This window comes from Oryza glaberrima, chromosome 7 (genome assembly GCF_000147395.1).
Source record: "Oryza glaberrima chromosome 7, OglaRS2, whole genome shotgun sequence".
Taxonomy (NCBI): Eukaryota; Viridiplantae; Streptophyta; class Magnoliopsida; order Poales; family Poaceae; genus Oryza; species Oryza glaberrima.
In genome coordinates, this window is record NC_068332.1 from 7758298 (window position 1) to 7785100 (window position 26803).

The 26803-nt window shown below is 43.3% G+C and overlaps 3 protein-coding genes and 2 pseudogenes across 4 annotated transcripts; 2 read left to right on the forward strand and 3 right to left on the reverse strand.

The window, feature by feature from the left end:
• Nucleotides 1–2889: 2889 nt before the first annotated feature.
• LOC127780887 (uncharacterized) lies at nt 2890–4391 on the forward strand (annotated as a pseudogene).
• Nucleotides 4392–5434: 1043 nt separating this feature from the next.
• On the reverse strand, nt 5435–6929 carry LOC127779368 (DIMBOA UDP-glucosyltransferase BX8-like; annotated as a pseudogene).
• A 2547-nt stretch (nt 6930–9476) lies between these two features.
• On the reverse strand, nt 9477–12599 carry LOC127778492 (mitochondrial import inner membrane translocase subunit TIM10-like). 2 transcript variants are annotated; one of them, XM_052305101.1, is made up of 6 exons: nt 12396–12599; nt 12211–12264; nt 11053–11105; nt 10742–10780; nt 10352–10421; nt 9477–9802 (listed from the first exon to the last, which is right to left on the reverse strand). In XM_052305101.1, the coding sequence occupies exons 2-6, from the start codon at nt 12250–12252 to the stop codon at nt 9755–9757; spliced, it is 252 nt and encodes an 83-aa protein (XP_052161061.1). In that variant the 5' UTR covers nt 12253–12264; nt 12396–12599; the 3' UTR covers nt 9477–9754. The 2 variants fall into 2 exon arrangements, with proteins under 2 accessions (XP_052161061.1, XP_052161059.1); XM_052305099.1 differs by having other exon boundaries at nt 12190–12264.
• A 6410-nt stretch (nt 12600–19009) lies between these two features.
• Nucleotides 19010–19615, forward strand: LOC127779836 (uncharacterized). The gene has a single exon (XM_052306748.1). The coding sequence runs from the start codon at nt 19117–19119 to the stop codon at nt 19468–19470; it is 354 nt and encodes a 117-aa protein (XP_052162708.1). The 5' UTR covers nt 19010–19116; the 3' UTR covers nt 19471–19615.
• A 63-nt stretch (nt 19616–19678) lies between these two features.
• LOC127779835 (glucose-1-phosphate adenylyltransferase large subunit 4, chloroplastic/amyloplastic) lies at nt 19679–25801 on the reverse strand. The gene is made up of 16 exons (XM_052306746.1): nt 25566–25801; nt 25297–25440; nt 24933–25106; nt 24725–24817; nt 24553–24636; nt 24402–24457; nt 24037–24130; nt 23630–23742; nt 23214–23286; nt 22973–23053; nt 22802–22888; nt 22620–22724; nt 21885–21991; nt 21751–21811; nt 21119–21246; nt 19679–20135 (listed from the first exon to the last, which is right to left on the reverse strand). Exons 1-15 carry the CDS (start codon nt 25719–25721, stop codon nt 21145–21147), a joined length of 1530 nt encoding a protein of 509 aa, XP_052162706.1. The 5' UTR covers nt 25722–25801; the 3' UTR covers nt 19679–20135; nt 21119–21144.
• Nucleotides 25802–26803: the final 1002 nt, after the last annotated feature.

Genomic DNA, 26803 nt, shown 5'->3' on the forward strand with positions numbered 1-26803 from the left:
TATATGGATGATAAGATCTTTTTAAAGGTTTGTGCACAGAGAAAACATACTTTTTTTTCATACCCGTAAGGTATGGAATATAAGCACATAGCCACCGGCAAGTATATATATGTACCATGTACTAAAATGCTATTAAATACTGTCTAATAAAGTAATTTAAATGTTACATAGAATATATTCTAGAGCACTTATGTAGAAGATCGTTTGGCACTCTTGGATTATTTGAGCACATTTTAGAGAATTCATGAATTCGATTGTTTCCTCTAACTGGCAAACTGCATTTTTCGATCAATCACAAATAAAGATATAAAATTATAATTGTTATGGTAGCTAGAGTCAAAAGCCGACCTTAACTAAATATGTCATTCTGGATATGTATTGGCAGTGAAAACATAAAGTAAACATCGATTGTGCCAATATAGCCCGAGGGGCATTGTATGTATGTACATACGTGCACCATCGCCCAACATCCACCCCTCTGCCCTCATTCATGCCCTCTCCCCATGTATTCTCTCTCATGTTTTCATCATATATTAATCAGGAACCCTAATTTATTATAATCTTTTAAAATAAATAACTATTTTTTATCGAGGACCCATATTAACTATATTTGAACTTCTAAAATAAATATTGTATTTTTTTTATATTCTGACTTTTTTCATATCATTTAAATAATTATTAAAAATATGAAAAAACCAATGATATATACCTTACCTGTTGAAAATATTTTTGGTGAATTTTCTTTGCATCTATGTATAATTTAGGATTTATTACAATTAAAATACCAACCAAATATTTTTGAAAAATTCCAAAATGATTTGAGAATGTTAATCTTACACAAATTAAAATTTAAATTGGATCTACTTAAAAACACAACTAAATTACATGGTTTGCATTTTTACATAGTTCAAACTACCGTTGTATATTTGTTAAGTAATATTTGATACCATAAAGTATATAGTTTGATGTGATTACTTTTGAAAAAGTGTTGTGGAGTTAATTAATACATGTGGATGTCATCTGCCACAATGTATTTTGTGCTAAAATATAGCGAATATAAGACATCCATGTAAAATCATAATAAAATAAATGATAATTACGTATTTTTATTAGTAAGATGAATAATCAAACACATGCTCAAAAGTCAATAACGGAAAAAAGTAATATAAAAATATTTAGGGGTATCCTAGGTTAAAAAATAACAGTAGGGTGAATGGGAAGAAAAAAAAAGGGGGATGAGTACGTACTACCTGCCTACATACATACGTGTGAGGGAGGGTGGAATATGTACGTCAGTACGTGTACTGAGGGAGGGAGGGAAGAGTAGATGTACGTGCAGGGACAGGAGGGGAAGGGATAAACTACTGGTTTTAATCTAATCTAATAGAGTAAAATAATGGATCCACCAGTTTAAATGAAAATTGAGGGTTAGATGTTTCTCGTCTATTAAAACACCACGTGGCGGCTTAGGAGCGTTTATAGGGGTGCCACGTGGTGGTTTAGGAGCGTTTATAGGAAGTTTAATGGACTTTTAGTATATAATAGATAGATTTGATGTAAAATTTTCTATGCACGGTGAACTTTATCTGGATTTAAATATGCAAAAGAGAACCTCATGTGTTCTTTGATCCTGCTCACTCAATACGTATCTGGAAGCTAGATAAGGTGTTGTATGGAATTAACCAAGCGCAACGTGTGTGGTACTATGAAGTATGAACTATATAAACTGAGTATTAAGTTGCAGGAGTTGGGGTTTACAGTTTACACCATTCAAAAGTGATATTTTTCAATTTATATTCCATCAATCTGGTGTCATCATTTACATCTTTGTCTATGTGGATGATGCTACTATTGCTAGTTCAGCTGCAAAATCTGACACTGGAGGACTGATTCAGTAAATTACAGCCAAGTTTGCAATCAAGGTCACAGGGGAGCTGTCATATTTTCTGGGTATTGAAGCAAATAAGCAACCTGGAGATGGAGTGAATCTGACACGACAGAATCAATTTCAATTTGCCAAACCGAATGCTAATCCTACTATCCTATGTCATGTTCAGACAAATTAGCTCTGCATTGCGGGACCTTTTGGCTTCTGACTTTCAGGAGCTGAGATGAGATGTTAAAATACTCTGAAATACTCGGTTAATAAAGTGCTTCAGAATTCACAAGTTCATACTGTGGTCAGCTGTAAAACTGATTTTGCCGATCTCAGAGATTACAGCGTTCTCTGAAATTTAAGCCCAGTAGTGTGACTTGGACCCAACATGATTTCCTGTTGTCCCACAAAAACCGAACAGTCCCACGATCGAATACAGTCTGATTATAAATGCTTGACGAATGCAGAAAAAAGAACTGGTTTTGTCTGAAAGTAAAATATGGACACATTTTTTTTTTCTGAAATGAACTATGGGCACAAACACAGTCGGTAGTTTTGGGCATATTCCTTTTCGATTCTTCTCCTGCAAAGCATTTTGCAACTGTTTTTCATTTTGTACTTTTCAGTTGATACCTTAACAATGTGCAACTACAACATTTTGGTGATTGGTTTGCAGCCACCGCCTTAATATTGTCCTGTGTTTTAGCTGCTATTTTATTGGCTTATGTGAGGCACTAAAATTCAGATGTTTGACACCCAGCATCTGCTTGGGCCGAACCTTGCAAACAGCAGCAAATATCCAGCCCACCAGCCCATGAGCCCATCTCCCTCGTTAGCTCCTTCCCCCAATTTCGCCTGGATTTTTTTAGATTGGTAATTTCGCCTGGATTTTTTTTTAGACCGGTAATTTCGCCTGGATTGGCGGGAGTAGTTTTCGGATCAGAAACTTTTTGAAGTTTTGAAATTTGAAATCCACCGCCTAATTTCCATTTCCCACGAGGAAGCAACTACTTATGCGGTTATGCCGAGCAATCCGCGGGGGACGCCACGATCAGTTGATCACCATTTCCACCGATCACCACCAGAGCGAGGAGGAGACGATGGAGCCGAATCGGCGGCGGCGCAAGACGGAGGAGGCGGAGATCTCCGCCGCCGACCGCTTCGCCGCGCTGCCGGACGGCGTCCTCGCCCGGATCGTCTCCATGCTCCCTTACTGGGACGTCATCCAGCTCTCCGCGGTGTGCGCCGCGTGGCGCCGCCTCCGCCTACACCGCGCCGCGCCCGTCGTCAACATCGACCTCCGCGAGTTCGTGCTGTTCGGCGCCTTCCTCCCCGGGTACGTCGTGCTCGGCCACCGCGCCGCGCTCCGCCGGATGCGCCGCCCCGTGGACAAGCTCAGGCTGACCTACTTCGCCGCCGACCGCTGCATGAACGAGGAGGCCAACGCCATCATCAGGGCCGTCGCCGCGCGCGAGATCCGCATCACCATCTGCCACGGCCCCGGCGGCGCTCGCGCTGCCCGCGCGCGCCGCCTGCGCGCGCCGCCTGGACGAGTGGGACGTCGACGTGCCCTCGACGGCGACGGATCTAGACGTCCGCGGGTCTGGCTACCGCGCGCCGGCCGTCTACGCCGACTGCCTTCGGGTGCTCACCCTCTATCACCTGGAGCTCCACGACGCGCCGCGCCTCCCGTCCCTCCGTTCGCTGACGCTCCAGAGCGTCCTCGTCGCCGCGGCCGTGCCGTTCGCCCCGGGCAACTGGTGCCCGCAGCTGGAGAGCCTGGAGATGGAGAGCTGCACGGTGGAGTACCGGCAGGTGGACATCCGCCTCCAGCTGCTCAAGCTGCTCGTCATGGACGACGTCAGCGTCGGCCCGCCATGCCGCAAGAACGACGACGAGCCGTTCGGCCATGTCACCGTCGACGCGCCGGCGCTGGACGAGCTCGTGGTGGTCTGCTCCACCGGGTGGGCAGTGGAGTACGCTTCGTTCACGCTGCGCGCGCCGGCGCTCCGCCGCCTGTGCTGGTGGGAGCAGTTCGCGGGCCGCGTCGCGATCGACGTCGGCATGCCGGGATCCGTCACGGAGGGCACGATCGAGTTCAAGTCCAACGGCGAGCTCGAGGAGATGTCCTGCCGCGAGATGAGGTTCTACAGGGCGCAGCTGATGCAGATGCTCCGCGGGATCCTCCCCGAACGTGCCGCCGGCGAGGATCGCCGACGTCGCACGGTGAGTGACACTGACACTGACACACAAAACACGACATGGCTGGTGATCTTCATCTCTGAATCTTGACATCTTTGGTGGTGTGTTTGATGTAGGCCTTCCATGACGGCGAGGACGACCACCGTGATGGACGACGGCGAGATGATCCCGGAGGAGAGGCTCACCTGCGACCTTCGACGCCTCATCTCGTCGCGCCACGTCTGATTTCTGCCATGATCGCCGGATCGATATCCACGAACATATGATAGTATTTTCGTCTGATTTCTTACCTGATCTGCTGTCATATACCTGATCAACCTATTGCTGTCGTTTGGATTTTGAAAGAAATATTTATTGTCTGGTTGTCCGAAATGTTTGATTCTTTCTCCTGCAAAATGAATGCTATATGGTTCTTTAATCCTTTTGTTTGAATAGGCATGTTCAATTCATCTTTTACAACAAGTTTGTTGATGATCTTGGTTTATTTTTACCCTGAAGATTCTGGTTGGTTTCTGTTGCTCTGATAATCCTAGAAAATATAAGGCTGTGCCATGATAATCCTTCTGCTTTTTGTGCAAACAATTTCAGAACTACAATAATTAAGTGAATCACACCTTCCAAGAGCGAACATTCTTCTTGTAATTACTAATTACCCAGTTACCACTGATAGCCAAATCAGCAGCCAACATAATCCATCCCAAAACCAAAATGTTTAGCAAAGACATTGATGTTATCTTACAGACAGGTATAGGGATGAGATCACAATTATGAAATTACTGGGAATGTTAGATAAATGTTCTTAGAAAGATAAGAATACGGTTTCAAATTTTTTGCAGACTCAACCCTCATCCATTTCAGCGGAAGATAAGAATTGCAATTTTTTTTGGTGATACGGGAAATTTGGAAGGAATGAAATGCTATGATCCCAGGGCAGAGATTAGTACTACCAGGTAGGCAAATACCAACACAGCAACATCCCAGCCTTTAGTCCTAAGAGAGAGTTTTCCCTTCTTAATGGATTTGTTAACTTCTCCATTGTTTCAGTCTTTTTTAATCAAGGATATTATTACTACCACCCAGTTTGCTAACTGAGATATTTGTGGTGACATTCCCATGAGCAAAACTCTTTTTAGTACATTGTAGGAATTAGTGACATGATCAATCACAGAATCACGGCCTATCAACTGATACAAGATTATTATTAAAAACCCAATGATTATTCATGGCATTATGATGGAAATAGATCCTCAGACGTAACGTCCTCCCTGACGTGGTCAGGGACATATAGGCCTCACCGCCCTCAGGCCCACATGCCACTGACCACACGTTATGGCTTTACGTTAGAGCATCCCAATATCATAGTCCTAGCATCAAGTTTTTAGAATTCAGAATGACACCAATGTATCGCACAAGCCTATCAATGGCAGCATTAGAAGCTCCATCATCCTCCACGCTCTTGCTTGCCTTCGCCTTGAGACCACGCGCCTTGTCCCTCATGGCCGCGCCTTCTTCCCCAACCATCAGCTTCCTCACCGCCTCGGCCACGCGGTCCCGGTCGAACACCTCGCCGAGCTCCAGCCCGACGCCCCACTGGTGCGTCACGTACCTCGCGTTCACCGTCTGGTCGCCGAAGCATGGCTGCGCGAGCATGGGCACCCCTTCGCAGATGCTCTCCAGCGTCGAGTTCCACCCGCAGTGCGTCCAGAACCCGCCGATCGCCGGGTGCGCCAGCCGCCAGGACGTCTCTCTGTGGCGCCCATGTCACCACCTTTCCCATGCCGTTGTCCACGACGGCGGTGAGTGGTTCAGGCAGAGGCAGGGCGTCGGAGACGATGCCGGTGACGAAGCCTGGGCGGATGACCCAGAGGAATGGGACGCCGCTGCCGGCGAGCCCAAGGGCCATTTCGTCGAACACCTCGCGGTCGATGCGCGCCACGCTGCCGAGGCTCACGTACAGCACGGAGCGCGGCGAGTGCGCGTGCAGCCACGCAACGCAGCCGCTGTCCGGCGCGCGCAGGCCGTGCTCCTCCGGCGCGCCGAGCAGCCTGTGCATCGGCCCGATGGCGAACGCCGGGATCCTCGGCAGGTGGCGCCGGATGTTCCGCAGCACCGGCTTCTCGATGGCGCGGAAGGTGTTGATCACGACGCCCATCGCGGCCGTCCGCATGGCGTTGTCGACGCGGGCGATGAACTCGCGCACCCGCTCCGCGTCGCCGCCGTCGACGCGGATCAGGTCGCGCCCGCGCAGCGGCTCGACCGGCGGCAACACCTCGTCGCGGCTCTCCTCTGCAGCCAAGAATCAGACGCGATGAGCGCTGCTGCAAGAATCGCCATGAACACGATCTCATATCGGAAACAACTTGCCTTTGATCGGGAGGTAGCCGGAGTAGCGGAGGCGCGAGTAGCTGAGCATGCAGTGGAGCGCGGCGGCGTTGTCGGTGCGGAGCGCGAGCGCGGCGACGCCGACCTCCGCCGCGGCGGTGAGCGCCGCGTACCAGTACCACTGCCCGTCGACCACCGCGCACGCCACCTCGCTCCACCCCCCGACCCGCACCACCCGCCGGAGCGCCTCGCGGAACGGCGCCTCGCAGGCGGCGTTGAGCGCCAGCATCTGCTCGACCAGGTCGGTGCCGGGGTCGGTGGCGGCGTCGGGGAGGCGCTCGTGGATGGGCACGAAGGTGAGCTCCGGGTGGCGCGCGGCGTAGGGGGCGTTGAAGGTGGTGTGGACGACGGTGACGGCGAGGCCGCGGCCGCGGAGGAGCTCGGCGAGCTGGAGCATCGGGGCGATGTGGCTGCGGAACGGGAACGGGAACATCACGACGCGGCGGCGGTGGCGGCGAGCTCCGGTCATGGCTGGCAACGGCGGCGAGCTCTAGCTGGGGTGAGATCGTCGAGGACGACGGCGAGGTTGGCGCGGTTTATATATGGTGGCGAGGTCGCGCATGGGCGGGGGTACGTGGACGTGCAAATGAAAGTGTGAGACTGCTCCTTTGCTTGCTGTATTTTCTTACTCAGTATGACGCGAGGCAGGGCTAATGTGTGTTATCCATTGCTAGCATTAATAATTATCCTTTTGACATAGAAAATCTGCTTTGTGATCTATACGTATACTAAGTTGATATCTCGTGCTTTGATGCGGAATATGTGGATGAATACATTGCTATATATTATAGAAATGATAGATGTATGTGTTTAAATAATGTGAAAATGATATGAAGATAATGATTTAACATTGGTTGCATATTGAGTTCTAAAAATGCAACAAAATTATAAATGGTATGTCACATTAATTTGCATGATATTTAAAGTACTCTCGATAATAATTTCTAGTGGGTCATTATGTGACACTCTTGCATGTGATTTAAAATACCCTACATAATAATTGCTAGTGGGTGATGATGTGACACACTTGTATATTGTGCTTAGTACTTAGTGGGTATTAACTTTACAGGAAGATAGGATATGGTTTTTAAACAAAATAGGAAGTTCGGTCGTGATAGGCATCTCATTTATTATTTAGTCTCTCCGTCCCCATATATAAGGAATATTGAACGGATGTGACGTTTCCTAGTACTATAAATCTGGACAGGGAGCATGTCCAGATTTATAATACTAGAAAATGTCACATTTATCCAAGACCCCTTATATTTTGGGACAGAGGGAGTACTAGCAAAATGCCCCTTATTGCAATGGGTGTGTAGGACCTGTGGTAACCATTTTAAAGGTAAACTCTCACTTTTATTTTATACTTAGTAATATGATAATGCATTATAACAAGAGAAAGCAATTTTAATTGTATGTACGCTGAAAAAATAAAATTGGTATGGGAAGAGAACATCTCAAACTCCCTGGGGAGATGAGCAAGCAAGCTTGCTAAGGTTCAAAGCACAAGTTTCAGGTGTTAATTAAAGGAGTAACTTACATTATACACAGCGAAATTTATGTGAACAAGATGAATATAAGCTGGGAGAAGAATTACACGTCATTGACACTCATGTAGCAGTACGTGTTGAATGTGTTAGTCGTCAAGTTAAATCTTGGCAGGAACATCTACGAATTAGCAAGGTCTAACCAGGAATGTGTTGTTTGAAGAATACACGTCATTGCTCTCTCATGTACAAAGCGAACGTTCAAGCGAACCTGCAGGCTAGACCTTGCTATTTCCAAGTACATCTTCGCAGAAGAATGCTTGCTTGGAGTACCTCGTCGGCAGCTACAACATTAGCCGGGACATCATCGAGGTCGAGCAGCTTGGACTCTTGGAGTACACCCCAGCCGCAGCTGCGGGTCCATCCACATGAACAGTAGAAGGCTCAGGAACCCATCTCGCTGAACGCCGCTGTCGGCAGCCGAATCGGCTGGCTCGGCAAACGCTAATGCGCACATGAAGAACCGCCAGGGAGCTGCGAGCTCCTTGATGCCACGCTTGATCCGTTCGATCAACAAGGGCTTGGATTTTAGCTGGATGAAAACCAAAATGGATATGCAGAAGCGCGTGCGTAGGACTCAAAATAATGTGACTTAGTCCCAAGGTAAAAAGTGAAGAACACTGAATAGAGCTGAAGCTGCATGATTATGTCCTAGGGTGCTTATGAAACCTTTTTCTAGTCCAATCCCCATAAACATTGGCAAGAACATCAAAAGACCCAGCTGCACAATAGACTGAGAACCCATAGCCGCTTGAAGTGCACGATTCCCTCCCATCCGCGCTTGCTTCATAATTGCAAACTCAAGTCCATTTAATGCTAAGTAAAGTCTTCCGTCCAAGAAAACTAGGGTTTAGTGGCGGGCCTCGTGTGGACGATGCATTGAAGCAGAGCACACGCAGAGCTCCCAAGAATTGGACAAAGCTAATACATGGAACGGACATACCAAAATTCTAACAGAAATATTTTTAATTTTTATGATAGTAGTGATAAAGAAAATGCTTTAAAGAAAGTTGATCTTGTCAAATTTGCTTTGAAGGTCACTTATAATCGTATAAAACAAAACGAAGAAATCTATGTTGTGAAATAGATAATAAACTCCGATTAAATGGTAAGAATGTCTCTTATATTGCATCTATCTAGGCCATCCATCCTGTAATCGGTGGATGCATACATTGACCCCCACCAAAATACTCCCTCCATTTTTCTTTATTTAAACTAACCAATATCAAATAAAAAACAGAGGGAGTAATTAATTAGCAGCTAACAAACTAAAAGAATCTGGTGTCTCCGGGAAAAAAAATTCAACAAATATGCAAAGCCGCGGTAACAAAATGAAACACGCCGCTCCCTCGCTTTTCCGGACCAATATCAAAGAAGATGAATCTACATCTCATGTACATTTATCCAGAAACAAGAAGGAAACAACCAGGAAAAAAAAAAGTCCTCAATTGTATCAAACAAGCGAGCGATGCAGGCAAACTTCCATCTCTGTATTGTTTTATAGCTCACCAACCAAAAAATGACAGCAGCCAACAGATGCCGCCTTTCTGCAAGCTGAAAGTACTGATACAGGTTGGAATGTATCTCAAACATTATGTGTTGGTCAAGCAGACTCATGTCAAAGATACAAATGGGAGGAACTGACAATTTTCTCCTCTCATTGTGCTCAATAATTTGCCGAACTACCATGCCAAAAAAGGAAGACAATGATGTTCTACTACCAATAAGAGCAATTGCATCTCTAAGCTCACATTTGAGGCTGATTTCCAAGGAGCTGTCCAACTAAATTAGTCACCTGAAAAGGTATTTCAGGAAGAACAATGAGAAATTAACTTAACTGGATTGAAAGCAAAACTAACCACAATACTTCTAATCTGTTAGAATGATGATGATTATGCTTACTAAAAAAGAAACTGAAAAGAACCACAAGAATATTACTCGGAATTAATTTATGGTCATGTTTGTTTATATGAAGGGAAAGAGTGCAGATCAATATAACTAAATGGAGAACTATGCAATTACAAAGCTGTATACACTATAGGGGTGAGGAGCAGCCTTCCTTGCACTGTAGAAACAGGAGGAAACAATCAGAGAAAATTTTCAATTGATTCCAGAACAAATCAGCCATCAAGTATTTCCTATGGAAAGCAGATTGGCTGGTCCTTTATGTAAACAGTAAGCTTCTTTGAACAGAGAGAGCTACACCTTCCAAAGCCAACAGTTAACAATCATCTTAAGGAGGTTCATTTTTCACAATTATTTCTTCACTACAACAGGCTGAATCTACTTCAGGAAGCTAAATGGGAAGTAAATATTAACAGTCCAGAAAACTGAATAAACTTGCCTGCCAATACTTCGAAGCACATCGATCAATGCAGCTATTCTCACCCATATTTAGTTCAGCTTCTTTATGCCTAGAGATAACAGAAGTTGCATAAGTCCAAATAATCGCATGTAGCTCATCAGTTCATGTGCTAAAAGCATGGCTATGAACTCCATATGTACAGAGATGTCGTATTGTATGCCATTTTTAGTATTGAGCCTTGACCATTTAACTCATGATTATTTTTCCATCACAAAAGGGTTTACAGAACAGCAAAACACTACCTTGACTAAACAAACCTAATTCAACTTTTGTGAATTACAGCATCATGGGTGAAAAGAAATGAAGGTTGAAGTCACTAATAGTAAAAACAGAGGACCCTGAAATACAAAGGCAAACCCCATATGTTACCTTTTCTCAATGCACTTGCTGAAACATGTTTGTGTAAGCCTGCATAAAGTGAAACAAGGGTAGACAATCAGGAAACTGCCAGGTTTAGGTTAATTGCTTTAGCATACTACTGTAATAAACTTGAAGGATGCAAAAATAAAGGGCGAACATTTTGATTTAAGATTAAAGAACAGTCATACTAAATTATATGCTACATGATATCTCAGTATACATTTAGATAACTCCATGCCGAAGAACAACCTGAACTCTCTGATAGCTAAAGGTAGAACTAATCAAATAAAAAGAAGACGTTACTTCACTAGGTCACTCACCGATTGAAAAGATCCACCCTATATTCCATCTCTTTCTCTGCCAATCCAAACATCTATTCAGTCACAAAGAGGAATAATATTATTAATCTTTAGTCAAAGAGGTTATAATTATCAGGAAAGCTTTAGTCACAAACTCATAATAACAAAGGTCAAAGTATAAACTGAATGACATTACATACAAGAACTATCAAAGAAAATGATAGGGGAAAAGACTATCTGACAAACCAACAGTTCCAAATACTGCAAATTAGACTGGATAAGTAAATTGTAAGACGCATAGTGGTGGTCTTTCTTAGCCATGGCAACATAGAATCTGAAAACTATATTTCAAACAACAAATAGAGTAACATACAACAGTATAAACACCAACAGTTTGAAAAATACAAACATTTGATTTAAACTTTCTTTTAACTAGTACGATATTAGGTACCACTAGGACTGGAAAGAATTTTCAGCTTCAGTGTATGCTACTCCAAGGAAAAATGGTAGCAAAAGTGAAAAAAAAAAAGAGAGAAAAACATATATTCCCTCTTTTTTTATATATGACATTGGTTAGTATAATTTTGAACCAACCAACATCATACATGAATAAGAAGGGAGTACTAATATTTTGTCTTGATATATGTACATCTCAAGACTCATTCAAGTTTCTGTGGGTCAAATGAAGTGAATTATCCTAATGCTTTACAAACAAATATTATACACGATTTCCTAGCTTCCTATTTATTTTAAAATCGCTGCCTCGCTGACTGGTATATTCTTTTTATGTATATTGTTCGTTTATCACTGTTAAAGAGGATGTTCAAGCTGTCCTTGCCTCCTGCTAACCCGACTACAGAAACACCATAAAAAAATGTAGAACAGATCCATGCATACATCTGGATGGCAGATCTTATTAACGCAAACGATTCTCAGAAGGGCAAGGTGCAGCCATAACTTGCACAAATCTGCCCAATTTTCAAGATTGTTGGGATCACAACAAAATCAGCAAGTTTCAGTTTCCCTCTAATCACATCCAGAGCTTCAGCGTCAGTGTAATTAAAAAAGCAGGAAAATCACTTGTGACAAAGTAGTTCGAAAACTGTTACTGATATCCCATACAAACTGATACGCGAAATCAGATGAACCAACACAGACCTGCTCCTTCTGCATATTCACCTGCTCCTTCTGCACATTCACCGGCTGACCTTTCGCGGCCATCACTGCAGCTCACTTCATGAAAACAAAATATACCACTCAGCGAGGCAGCAATGGATTAATCCAGCAAAGAAAACATCGCAGAGAGGGGGGGAAACAGTACAAGATCCCCCGGGGGTCAAAGAAAGGCAGGGATCCGAACTCACCTCAGCAAACTAGACCAAGAACGAATCGGGGAAACGGGGGCGGGGGTCCGACGCGCCGACACGACGGCGATCGCGGCAGGACAAGGCTAGGGTTTTCGTGGCTTGTCTGATCGATTGGAGATTTGGAGGCGAGGAGGTGTTTTGCGATTTCGGAGCTTGAGGATGGTCGATCTGCAGGTGGGCCCGCCTGCAAACGTGGTTTGGAAGCCCTGTTTGGCCTGGTTTGAAATAGCTTACGGCTTTAGGCAAAAGATAATTAGGAGTTTAGATTTAAGGAATTAATGGTGAGATTAATATAGGAATTTAATTTTTTAAGTTTTAATATAGTATTATTTAGTACAGATGGTGGGAATTGATAGAGAGTTTAATTCGAGATTAGATCTTAAATGAAAATAGATGGTTTCGGATTTATTTAGGCAAAATAAGGAGGAATTTTCTCCCATTACCATCCCTATCTATATATTGAAAAGGAAGTTCCTCCCTCAATTTCTTATCCTTATTCATCAAAACTCCAATGTCTTTCAACCAAACAGAACAATTAATAGGCACATCCCTCTAAACTCCCAATCCCTCTTAAAACTCCCGCCAACCAAACGACCCGTTAGGGCTAGTGGTTTTGTGTTTAAAATTTGAGGGATTCTTAAATAAATCCCTACTTTTTTTGCATTTTAATTAGTCTTCAGGCATCGTCAAAAAATACAGTTGTTTTACATGATATTTTTAGAGGTGTTTTATAGGAATTTTAGTGTACTTCTTCAAGGAAACAATTCAATTCTCCCATGGATTGCAGAATGGTCCGAACATGGGATTTACTATTGAGTAAATATCATGATTTTGTCAACTAAAAACATATATAACTTTTGTCAGGACAACCAACAGTTTTAGAAAAGAAAATGATCAGAGTATAATATTCTAAAGTGTGAGCTTATCTACTTTCCCATTAGCCATAAGGTTTCTTGGGTATACACGTGAAGAGAAAATGCTTGTCCATCTTATTATTGGTGTCTTCCTATTACTTCCTCCATCCCCAACTGAATGTTTTAAGATTTCTCAGCACCTCTATTTATTTGATTCAGTTGCTATTTCAGTACTCCCTCCGTTCCACAATATAAGGGATTTTGAGTTTTTGTTTGCAACGTTTGACCACTCGTCTTATTCAATTTTTTTTTTGCAAATATAAAAAACGAAAAGTTGTGCTTAAAGTACTGTAGATAATAAAGTAAGTCACAAATAAAATAAATAATCATTTCAAAAAATTTTGAATAAGACGAGTGGTCAAACATTGCAAGAAAAACTCAAAATCCCTTATATTATGGGACGGAGGAAGTAGTACATGCACTTCAAAAGGTTCCAGGGAATATTTCATGATTGCAATTAAGTAATGAATCATTCTACAACAATCATTAGCATATTCAAACATTTGAATTAACCTATGGAGGGTGCTTTTGACGCCAGGGAGTGCCCCTTTATTTTATATAAATCCTGAAGGAACCATCTTATTTCATTCTCTTCATCAACCTATAATCCAACTCAACAACACACATATTAAAATGGTTAGAGATCTTAATTTACCATCAGAAGATGAAAGAAATGAAGAAGCTTTCCCTGACCTCAATGGAGGAGAAGCTGATATGGAAGAAAATAGAAGACCAGTTGTTGCCTAAGGAGATATAACCTTGTTCAAGTTGAGCACCATGAACATGAACAAGCTGTAATTTTTTATCTCAACTTACATCCTTTTGATCTTAACTTTAAGGCTACATAAGAAAAAGAACAAATGCATCAAGGTAAATTACTTTGCTTTAAGGCTTTATTTTCCAAGTCAAACAGCTTGGAGTTGGGGACGCCGCCACTTCCTTGTCCTCAAAGTCAAGCGTGAAGCCGGTGTCAGGGGGCACCTCGGAGTCGGGGACACCACCAATTGGCCTCGTCCTTGGAGTTAGGGATGAAGCAGCCGTCGGTAGGAGGAGGGGGTGGGGGGAGGGGGTAGCTCGGAGTTGAGGATGCCACCATGTGCCTCATCCTTGGAGTCAGGAACGAAGCCATCATTGGGATGCCGCTCCATGCTGAAGATGTAGCCACCTGCATGTTGCTCCTCAATGAGGAAGTAGACTTTGTTGGTGCCGAGCACCCCACCACCACGTCGCATGCCTCATCCACGCCTTCCTTAATTCATTTGTCTATTGTGAGTCGACATCCGCTTCCGCCGCACTTCACTTGCGTGTGGCCCTTCTGGGTAGCTGAGCCGTGACCTCTGCGACCGCGACGAGCGGTGAATCGTCACATGTCCGCTGCTCCATTGCACATGCCGATAGTGGAGAGGAGAGGAGAGGCAAGCTAAGGATACTAGGGAGTGGGGATCGGGGATCGGGGTAGGGGTGACTCAAGGTATTGAGCGACACGAGAGTGAGGAAACGCTCAATGGGGAAAAAAATTAGAAACATCGAGTAGTCTTGAATGAGTTAACGGAAATAGACTGATCTCACTTCTCTAATTAAGTTGCTAAAATGATTTTTTTCTAAGACCTCACTGGATAGTAGTATCTAGTTTTTTTTTTGTGACGCAAGACGTATGTATCGTAATTATATTGCATGTTACCGCACTCTTACTTTCCTTTACCTTCCTCTCTGTCACGACCGGAATTAACCCAACGGGCATTCCATACGTGTGTGTATTATTCTTTGTCCCAGGAGGCAAGGTACACCAAAAGTTGATACAATTCAGAGTTTAACAAGCGGAAGCGTAAATAGTTAATTTATTACATGGGCGACAAAGGCCCAGCACACACGAAGATAAACGGAAAACAACGGAAGACTAGGGCGACGACCACAGGCACTTAACGGCAGGCACGAGCTAGACACCAAAGCCTTCGTCCTCCAAGAACTCCTCTTCTGGGTTGGGGGAAAAATTGAGCAAGATTGAGTACAACCACTGTACTCAGCAAGACACACCCACAAATGCAGATTAAATGCAAAGGAGTACAAGGGTTATAATATAGGGGTAGGATTTGTAGTAAACAGCATTTAAAGGTCATTTAGTTGCCTAAAGCTATTTTATAAAGACGATCCTAGAGCTACACTGTGTTATTACTCAAGGCCGTGAACCCACACGAACCTGCCTTAACCCAAGGCCTATGATGATTCAGACCGAACTGGCAACCAGACTCAGGTCCCAGCTTGTCCCAAACCAACCCAGGCCAACCATTCCACATTTTAGTTGTTAAGCAGGTTTTAAGAAATAAACCACTAACTTGGGTACATTGCTAGGCTTGCCCATAACCGAGGGCGTGGCTATTCGAATAGATTATACTCTGATCAGAGGTGTACATCTTTACCCACAAGACACATCTTCCTCACGTGTAACCACGTGCCACATACCACCACGGCATATGGACGAAAGACGTGACATAGTTCCCAACCCATCCTAGTAATAAACAAGAGTACCGACCCAACCCTGGCTACGGCCGGAATCCCGAGATAGGTAACCAAGGTTGAGCCCCTAGCAGCAGGACACCAGCCCTGTACCATGACATCTCGACTACCGGGGCGCAGCTCATGTAGCCTTCATTTGCCCTAGAGATGTCCATCGAGCCCCGACGTCATCCATCTCTATCCGTGTACTTTTTCCCATGACCAGACTGAGCCACAAACTACGCCTTACCCACTAGACATGTGGAAGTACGGTAGTGCTTTGCAACTGAGGCCCGAAGACCGGTCCTTATAGTGGCTGAGGTGCTACTAGCAAAACCATGCACCTCGAGCCCAGCCTAAAACCATTTTGGGGGTTTTGAAAGGAGGAGAAGGGTTGTGTCCATTTCCACATAATCCAACCATTCCATAATGTCCAAATGATATGAGCATTCCTAAAGTCTAAGGTTATAAAACCACCTAATGTTGCCTAATTAATCAGCGAAGCAGCTAGCTAAATTCATACTAGTGGAACCATAAATAGAGTACCCACTAGTTGGGGTTTTGTTTATCCTAGGGTGAACAAGGTAATAATAACAATAGCAATAATAATAAGGTCATAACAATGGTAAATAGTCATGGCTAAATAAAACAGTGATAACACGGGAATTTAAATAAAGCGATAATGTAGTAATTTAAACCAAAATAGTTTTATAAACTGGGATTCAATATGCTCAAGGATGATGTGACTTGCCTTGCTCGCTTTCCCAAACGTCGGCTTCAACATCCACGTAGAGCGGATCTTCCGAAGCTGCAGCATCTACACGACCAACAAGAAGAAAAAAGGCTTTTACTCTAATAAACTCCATATAACAAGCAGAAACATAGCACAGAAATGGGTTCTTGACTTCTTAAGGAAAAATTAGAGACTTGAACGGTCCAATTCCGAGTTCAAACGACCAAGTTATGGCCATTTGAAGATTATATGCTCTTTAGGTAAATATTTACAATTTCCTTCAATTACTTTTGAATTTAAAATGATTATTGCGCCAGCCGAGGGGAGGCGTGCGCGTGGACCGGGTCCACGGGAGTGGTGGGCCCCACGCGGCAGCCCCTCGGTCCACGGGCGGCTGACGGCCGGGCCCCACGTGGCGGCCACACGGCGCGCCTGGAGGCGGCCACGTCGTCGCGGCCGGCAGGAGACGGCGTCCGCGCCCCGATGGTCGCCGCCGGCGACCACCGGCGTGGCGGAGCGGCGGCCGAGAGAGGGGAGGGAAGGGGGAAAGGAGGCGGCGCTCCACGGCTCACCCCAAGGCGACGGCGGCGACGAAGGAGGCGGCCGGAGCGGAGGGAGGCGGTGGCGCGGCTCAGGTTGACGGGGTCGGCGGCATTCCGGTGGTCGGTGACCGAAATGGAGGGGTGGACGAGGTCGGCGAGGTCGCGGCGAAACCGAAGGAGGCAGCGCCGAGGTGGGAGGTGGTCCGGGGCGACGACGGCGGTGGACCGGAGCTCGGCGGCGACGGTGGAGAGAGAGAGAGCGACGACGCGAGCTCGATTCCGGCGGGGAGAAAGGGTGGCGAGTAGCGGAAACGGTGGTGGGGAGCTCGGGGAGGGTATATATAGGGTTGGGAGTGAGAGAGGGTAGCCGGAGGGGAAGGAAACCGGCGCGGGAGACCCAGCCGCCATTAATGGCGCCGGCGAGATTAGGGGGGGCTTCCATCCGAAATAAAGAGAGAGAGAGAGGGGAAAAATGGGGTGAAAGGGAGAGGGAATCAGGGGGGAATATTTCCCCCATTCAATTTTGAACGGGAGCGGTGGAGCGCGGCGGATTTGGCGACGGCGGCGGCGCTAGGCGCGGGGGGAGGGAGGCCGAGTGGGCCACGGGGAGAGGAGAGAGAGGGAGGGAATGGGCTGAATTCGGCCCAAGAGAGGGGGGGGGGGGGGTTTTAGGGTTTTCTTTTTATAAAACCTTTTCAACTTTGTTTATTTCTTGATAATTATTATTTGTGCTCTGAAAATTCCACTAAAATTTATTTACACATTTTAGGCTTTTAGGAAATATAAAAAAAATCCTCCAAGCCTTTTTTGACTTTTAACTTTGCACATTTTAATTTTTGGAGGTTTTCACTAGGATTTTAATTATTCTAGGTATAATTTAAAGAATATATTTTAGGGTCGTTTTGGGACGTGACACTCTCCTGCTCACTTCCAACTTCTCTCCCAAATTTAAACATGTGCATCAGCACACTAATTTATTTTCCAACAGTCTGCAAAAAAAAAATCAATAGGCAGTACCACCAATTTATATCGTTCTTATAAATATCATACAATATTTCAATTCGACATCAATACATATTCCATCATTTACCTATGTACCCCCCGCAATACTAAAAAATCTGATCCATCTCAAGGAAGAACCAGATCATGGTGATGCCAATAGAGGAATGGTAAGGCCATCCCAAGCCAGAAAGTATCTAATAATTTCCATACTTGCCATGTCATATAGTCACTATGTATAGAAACTATATCTCCAATGGATGGTATCTTCAAATTAAATTTTCATCCAATCATCTCTCATCTCTCCTTTAATCCACATATCCCCTGTTGTCATTTTTGGTTCTTTTGTACATATGGTTTCTTGCATGAGAAATAGTTTCATCATCTTTTTACCCCTCTCATCATTAGTTCTTTTGCCACATCATATATTTTGTTTTCTTATATGACAATGTATTTAATACTATGGACACTAGATAACATGCAGGGTTGAGGATGGTCTAATAGCAAGTTTAATAGTATAGCTCACTACTAGCTCCAAATCTTCTATAGCCAATGTAATAGTCAATTCATACAATAGTTGCTTACTATACTAGTAATACTTGGTCCCACCTGTCATACACATATTACGTCTTGGAATCCGTGCTGTAGCTGGCTATAAATCTGTAGCTCACTGCTCTTCTCTCTTTTTTTATCTCTTTAAAATATGTTTATAACTGGCTTACAGCCTGCTATTGTACCTGCTCTAGTAAGGTTCCCTTTCTAATGCTCTTTTTGCCATTAGAAACCATCGTTTTGCATGCAGAAAAGTGGCAACGACTACGTGGCAATAATCAATTTCTAATTATTAGGTATCTGTGTCTGTGCCGATGTGCTCACGTACCCAGTCATGTGGATAAGCCGTTTGTGGCCGCCTCAACCCTCCTGACCCTCTCAAGACCCACGAGAGCTCAAAACGCACCACAAAAAAAAGAAGTGACCGTGCACACGCCCACGCTTCACAGGCGCACACACATCACGTAGGCACACAAAAGCTAGCCATGGCGTCGGTTGGTTTCGGCACCACGGTGGCGCCGGCGGTGGCCGCCGGGAGACGCCTGAGCCACCGTCGGGCGGCGGCGGCGCCGCCGCCGCCCGCACGCGTGGCGCGGCCGTCGGCGACGAAGAGCGTCACGGCGGCGGCGGCGACGGAGGAGAAGGGCCTCTTCGACGCCATCTTCGGCGCGCTGTACAAGGAGGAGCAGCTGCTGGAGACCGACCCCATCCTCAACAAGGTCGAGGAGAAGGCCCCCGCCGCCGCGTCCAGGGCCACCAAGGCCGGCGGCGCTCCGGCCAAGAAGGCGGCCGGCGACGGCGGGTTCAGCTTCGGCGGGCTCTTCTCCAAGAAAGAGTAGACGCCGAACTCATATCTGCTACTGTCTGAAGAAGAAAGCTCCATGACTTGATTCTGATAATCTGATTTAAGGGCTCGCAAACATACATACCACTTTGTTGATTCTGATCCATGATGCGATTACTTCTCTACTTCTCATGTGATATGTTTCATCAATCAAAGAGTAGTACAGTATTTATTTCGATCTCTTGATAATTCACAAATATAAATATACATCAGAGGAAGTTAATTCATGGATAAGCAACAGTCAGTGATTTTTTGCGGTACAAGATAAACCCTACAACGTGACAGAAATGTACTTCTTCTACAAGTAATTATTATTACTCAATGTAATCACATTTAACTCACAACAGATTATACCCTCTCGCTTCTACATGCATATACAATTACCGACATGAAATATTTCTAAGTATTATATATATCCTGTATTCATGTGCATGGCAGAAGTTCTTGATATATTGCTTTTGACGCTTACGAAAGAACCAAAACGTTCTTGCCATGCCGATGCAGGTGATATATCCCTCAGTTCCTAGCCTCATTCATAAGCTGGCAACCTTTGCACTGTATTAAGTTTATTTGCTGCATCGACGTTGAAGGTCGAACTCAGATCCCCTTATGAGTTTCAAAGATGTACTTCAAATGCAACAAACCAGAAGGGATTGATATCTGCAAGTAGCAAGATTTGTATTTAAAAGCAATAGATGATGCTACACATCCAGTAAGTTGGTAATGGATCCTGACAAAGTCCTGTACATACTACAATGACAAAAACTATCTGGTAACTTAATTTTAATGTCTTTCTTTGTTCATGCACAGACTAAAAAAAGAAAAGGCCAACCCCGAGAAGTTAACAAAAACTCAGTCATGATTGAAGTTGGAAATCCATGTAATAACCATAAACACACCTCCTCTCACAAAAAGAAAAAAAACCATAAACACACCTCGGATCAACTAATTTTATGAAAGTTGATGTTTGGACATTCTAGATCTGAGAGCTACAAATAAACTCGTGCTCATGCCATATCTCACGGTACTACAGATCCAGATATGACCGACATATCAGACCTAAGTTCTGAGTTATTTGAAATTTTGAACAGTCATCCAAGTCATAGTATCTAAATTCCATGTCACACCAAATACCGTGAAATTGTTTTTGGGACAATAAATCTACTATGCAGTGTGTGGGAGGTTATTGAGAATATGGTAGCTGTCGTTAAGCTCCTATCAAAAGAATATGTTACTGTCCTCACAAAGGAGTCATAAACAAGATAAAGAAACTTTCTAGAATGAACATCCACAATATCTATGCTAAGCTTAGTGGCAGAACTTTTCTATTATAAGCCATGTAACATGTATATGGAGTAGTTGGACATCTATAATATCCTTCCAGCTATCAATATCAAAATGATTATGCATCTTGTTAGTTTGCAGAAGAAAATACCGTACCACATAGGCAATTCAGGTGTTGTAAACAGTAAACAGCTTTGGAATTTTTTTTTGTTTATTGTGTGCGTATATATTCTTGTTTATTGATACCAACATTTACGAGGAGCATTTCTTGTCTACCAAACTTTAGAATGGTGCGCTTTTGTCCAATCGAACTGATATTTTTATAATCCTAATTGAATAAAGCATTTGGAGAAACTCACCTGCAAATATTTCCTTTGGTGATTCTCTAGATAACTGTACCATCTGGAATCACCGCATTTTTAAGCACTACCGTTATCCCAGAACGAATGTAGAAACCCTCTAATGGTCTCTCTGCTTCTTGCACATTCTGCATTCACACAAGCAAGGGAAAACTCTTAGGTCTCAACATTTGAACTGTAAACTTAATGACTAAAGAAAAACTGCATATATATTTAATAGCATAGACAAGCAAGTTGCAAAAGCTGCTACGATGAACTATGTGCAATGAAGGCCAAATAGGTTGAAAGAGCGCTTTAGTAGATTGAATGAATTTTCCTCCCACCATTCTTATCTAAGGAAATATGAGGCTTTTTTTTTTCTCTAAGTAGACATTAACACTAATACATACTTTGCTACCTTTCCAAAAAGTGCATTTTTTCCTTGCTCCTGCGATACATACTTGTTACAAATTTCGAATTCCATAAAACCAACATGCTCAATGAAGTGAATGAATTTAATGGAGTCATCTTATCTTCACTAAACGGTTGTGGAAATGAGCTTGCAAATGTTATAAAGATCATTGCAAAGAAGAATCCAGAAGGCTCTCCTAGACAATGATACTAAGAAATAGTCTTATGCATGGGGGTCATACCTGTGAGTTCATAATCATTACATTCTTTCCAATTCGAGCATTCTTGTCGATGATACAGTTCCTGTATGTCAAAACTTAGCATTACATAACAGGCAAGTTACCAAATACATATATGCATCATTGCTCATACTGACCTTATTATGGTGTTTTCTCCAACGCCAACTGGTACTTTTCCATCAGACAATTCAGAAAATCTCTCAGCTTCAGTCTGATAGTAATCTGCCCCCATCATCATGGTGTCCTATACCCAGTTGATTTTCTTTTTGTTAACGATATTGAAATAATTAAACATCCATTGTTCAATAAAAATGAAAAAAAAATCCATTAGACCATTACCAACATGTAGAGTACTTAGTGATTGCTTCAGCATAAGTTGGTATGACTAAATGTACTTTCTGTGGTTTAAAAACTATGTGCAAATCTTTCATGGTTAAGGGCATAAATGCCAACAAAACTAGGGGAAAAAACTCGCATGGCATCAATAGGACATGGCGAGACTGCAGTAAATGCAGGTATTGAAGAAAAAAAGAGAACACCGTGATCAAGGGAAAATAAATGGAACTTGCAACCTGTTTCCTGTGGTTCTAATAATGTTAATGTTAATAGAAGCTAAAATAAATGGATTGTATCCAAATGGCCAAAATATTAGAAAAAAGACTAATTTATCTCTGGTTTATCTAGCATTGGGATTTGGGAAACAGTATTTTTCTCTTTAAATACAATTTCCGAAGATTGTTCGTGCAGGCTTAGTTCCTAAGATTCTGTATTGGTATGCTTTCATCCATCTCTGCCTCAATTATTTGAATGGCAAACTTATGAGTTCCAAATAACTGTCAAGTACATTGAATTATGAGTATTCAAAAATTCACCTTCAGCTGCACCCCCGGTTCTAATCTTGAACGGACACCAATAACAGAGCGATCAACACTACATTCTGTTAGAAAGCACCCATGGGAAACTATAGAGTTCAGAACCTGCACGTAAATGGTTAGATCAAAAAAAGCTGCTACTGAAGGTATAACCAAAGAAACCATCTCTAAGAGAATCTGACCTTGCAGTTTTCTACTTTCGTTGGAGGTAAAAATCTAGGAGATGTGAATATGGGCTTCACAGGATCATAAAAATAGAAGTTTGGCGACTACAAAGAAGATAACTGAATTTAGATAAATTGTCCACGCACATAAAGATATAGATGGAGATGATGTTAACTAAAAAAGTAAACCTGATCTGTGAGAGCAAGATTTGCCTCAAAGAATGACTTTATTGTCCCAATATCTTCCCAGTAACCATCAAATAGATAGGCCTGTCACCACAGAACAAGGAATATTGCATTCATATTCAGGGTTTTGTGAAAAGTAAGATCACATGCTCATTTTGGGATTTGAAGAATTTCTAACGGTTGATTTATGACAATGGAATTTCTTGCGTACATACAGTTTGAAGGATTATGAAGTTGTAAATACCTGCACATTGTAGTCTTTTGCAGCCATTGGGATAACTTCTGACCCAAAATCATTCGCTGTAGGATAATGTCCTCTAAAAGATACAGAACAAAGAGAAAGAGTATCAGCATACCTCAAACTGGCAAGAAAAATAAGAACCAAGGAGTGCAGACAATCCCAGGAAAGCTATCTCAGCAAATAAAACCAACAGTATGTCTTATCATATATAACAAACCATTTGTTATTTTTGCACATTTGACTTTGCCATGCATCAGAAAATAAAGTTACAGAAACTAAATGCTTGATATAGAAGATAAAACTACAATGCAACTGGAACATTTATTTATCATGCAAACCTAGTTTCCAAGATTAAGGAAAGCATTGCTCATGAGATATTATCATTAGAATTTACCTTAGTCTTAATCATTAGCATTTACCTTAGAAGTCTTAACAAGATATCAGTCCTGAATACATATATTCCCATTGAAGCCATGTATTTGCATGTATCTGCAACTTCTGGGCGCAAACCAAAAGTTCCCATATCTAGTTGCTGCATTAATAAATATCTTAGATTATTTAAAAACTTATTCGTTAGAGCCAATAAATCAAGGAAATTGAGCTAATGATAAAGAAATAAAGAACAAATCTCCAATAATCTAGATAACATTCACAAAAGCAAAACAAAAGCCTTGTGAATAAAACCGTGGATGATTTAACATATGCAATTAAAGGTGATGGAATGCATTCATTTTACACCTTTTTCAGGTAACAATTCAGTTTAAACATGTGTAAACAAATAATTTTTAGTATTCATTTGTCTTTGATTCAGTGAAGAGGCATATACCATTGATTTCAAGCTTTCATCCTTGGGCTTTTCGAGAAAATCAGTAATGCGTCCATTCTTGTCAGTCTTCATCAATCCAAAATCAGAAGCTCGACTGCAAGTAGATGACACAAATTTTAAAAAAATATGAGAGGTGTATGTCATCATCTGACCCATCAATTAAATATGGAAATCCACGTGTATTGTCTACTTGTTAATTTGCAATACAATATTATGATATTCACAAGTAATATTGATGATTAGCGTGACAAAAAGTAAACTTCTAAAACTGTGAAGAATTACAGCATGTACAGTCCTGCTAACTAGCTAGAATAAAGACAGATTAAAAAAAAGAAAACGATTCAGATAGGGCAATTATGAATAACCTCTCATCCACAGGAACACAAGCGACTGAAATATCAGCACCTTTGTCAACATGCTTCTGCAAAACAACTCGTCATTTAGATTTTTTTTTTTACAATACTCAAATAAAGTGCAAAAATAATCTTTGCTCTAGAATATCAACATGAAGTTCACCTGGACAAAGTCCATATAATCCATCCTATACAGATGATCACCAGATAGAATTAGTATGTTCTCTATGCGTTTGAGCCTTGCATCCTTGTAAAAAAATCAGGCAAGTTAAAACTGGGAAAGCGATAACATCCCGTGATAAGAGTACAATATCATGAGATGACACTAGACAAACCTCAAATAGCCACAGGAACTGCCTGACAGCATCGGCTGTTCCCTGGAACCATCGCTTTCCTGATTCCCCTGTTGTCTGGGTAGCTGCCAGCACCTACCCAACAATCAAAACAAACCACCGTAGAACATTATCAATTAGAGATCACCGACCCATTGCCACAGCTGCATGTTTCCACTCGATTTCACCTCATAACAAACATTAATCTTACCTCCACAAAGCCATCACCAAATCCAACCCCCTCGCCAATGTTATAAGTGCGTGCGATGTGACGGTTGAGAGACTGGGAGTTGAACTGGGTGAGAACGTAGATCTTGTTGATCTTGCTGTTTATGCAGTTGCTCATCGGGATATCGATCAGCCTGTAACATCCCCCAACAGGCACCTGACGTACCAAGAACATACAGCTCAATCACTAATGATGTAAGCATCTCACGATTCAATCAACCAATAGTCAATGGTGTCAATCGCAACCGAAATCCCCACTATTGCACACAACCAATGAAATGCTTATCAAATGCATGACGAAATGTGCGTGTAAACACTGTAAAGAAAGGATAATGTGATTTGATTACCGCGGGCTTGGCCCTGGTCCGCGTGAGAGGGAAGAGGCGCGTGCCGGCGCCGCCGCCGAGGATGATGGACGCCACCGTGTCCGGCCCCACGTCCCTCCGCGCCGCCGCCGCCGCCGCCGGCTCGACCGCATCCGCCTGCTCCACCTTGGCACACCAAAACACAAAACCAAACCAATGAATCCGCACCCAACGCACAGGAGATCAGCTCACGCAATCCCAACACGCACGCACGCGCGCACGCGCGAACACGGAGCTAGCCAGCCACCTACCTTGAGCCCCTTGGGCGCTTCGGCGAGGACGCAGCTGGCGGCGGCGGCGGAGGCGGCGGCCGTGCGGCGGAGCGCGGCGACGCGCGAGCGGCACCTGGCGGGCGGGCGGGGGGGCGCCGCCGCCGCCGTGGTGGCGGCCCACGAGCAGGTCGCCATTGGCAGACGCGGGAAGGTTCTAGAAGGGCGAAGGTGGCGGAGTAGGAGAGGGGAGGGGAGAGTGGTTTGATCGAGGAAGGGGGGGTTTTGCAAGGGGAAGGGCGCAGATCGGGACGATGGGCCGAGAAGAGTGGGGAGGCGCGAGTTACGAGGGCAGCGGGGTGGGCGGTGGGGAGGTGCTTTGACCCGGCCGCCCCTCGCATCCACCGTCCGTTTTGCATCCTGACATGCAGGCCACATGTCCCCGAACTACGAGGTTCACAAGGTTCTTGCACATACGGTACTCGCTCCATTCCAAATTTAAGTATACAGGATTTGTGTACTAGATTTATTTTAGAAAGAAAAGAATATATAATTTATAACTTTTAATATATTGTTAACTGATTTTTTTATGTACTTCATGTATACTCCCTCCGTCCAAAAACTCAATTTCTAAAGTTTGAATTTCGTCCTATACAAAAATCAACTTCAATATCATATCTACCCTTAACACATAAAACGATAAATTTTATTTCTTTAATACCCTTTGCCTACCTATCACCATTACTACTTTTTTTTCATATTGTCAAACAAAAAATACTGATGTGGGGAACGGTAGTAGAGGTGGCGAGGATTTGGTATTTTTGTTATAACTAGTTAAATTTGAACTTGTATATTCGTGAAGTCATATGTTTCATACTAATTTATCACCTCCGTCCCAAAATAAGTGCAGCCGTGGGAATCCGTATCCAACATTTGACCATCCGTCTTATTTGAAAAAAATTATAAAAAAGTTAAAAAAAATAGTCACATATAAAGTCCTATTCATGTTTTATCATCTAATAAAAAATACTAATCATAAAAAATTTTAAATAAGGCAAATGGTCAAACGTTGGACATGAACAGTGCAAAACTACACTTATTTTGAGACAGAGGGAGTATCGTACTAATTTTGTAATTTGTTAATGATTATTTATGTGACATGTAAGGCCATGGCCAACGCTCCACGCTAGAGCGTGGTCTCACCATTCCCGATGCGAATATTCGCACCAGCTCGGCCGGGATCGTGCCCTCGCAAAGCGTTGCGACCCTCTGTAGAGCGT

What these genes read in the sequence shown, in the direction of transcription:
- LOC127779836 (XM_052306748.1), top strand. Translation starts at nt 19,117, where the DNA reads ATGGCGTCGGTTGGTTTCGGCACCACGGTGGCGCCGGCGGTGGCCGCC.
- LOC127778492 (XM_052305099.1), bottom strand. Translation starts at nt 12,252, where the DNA reads ATGGCCGCGAAAGGTCAGCCGGTGAATGTGCAGAAGGAGCAGGTGAAT. An exon ending in TGAATATGCAGAAGGAGCAG is followed by an intron (nt 11,106 to 12,189) that starts GTCTGTGTTGGT and finishes GTGACTGAATAG; the next exon opens with ATGTTTGGATTGGCAGAGAA. An exon ending in AGCAAGTGCATTGAGAAAAG is followed by an intron (nt 10,422 to 10,741) that starts GTAACATATGGG and finishes TGTTATCTCTAG; the next exon opens with GCATAAAGAAGCTGAACTAA.
- LOC127779835 (XM_052306746.1), bottom strand. Translation starts at nt 25,721, where the DNA reads ATGGCGACCTGCTCGTGGGCCGCCACCACGGCGGCGGCGGCGCCCCCC. An exon ending in AAGCGCCCAAGGGGCTCAAG is followed by an intron (nt 25,441 to 25,565) that starts GTAGGTGGCTGG and finishes TGGTGTGCCAAG; the next exon opens with GTGGAGCAGGCGGATGCGGT. An exon ending in CGAAAGTAGAAAACTGCAAG is followed by an intron (nt 22,725 to 22,801) that starts GTCAGATTCTCT and finishes ATTTACGTGCAG; the next exon opens with GTTCTGAACTCTATAGTTTC.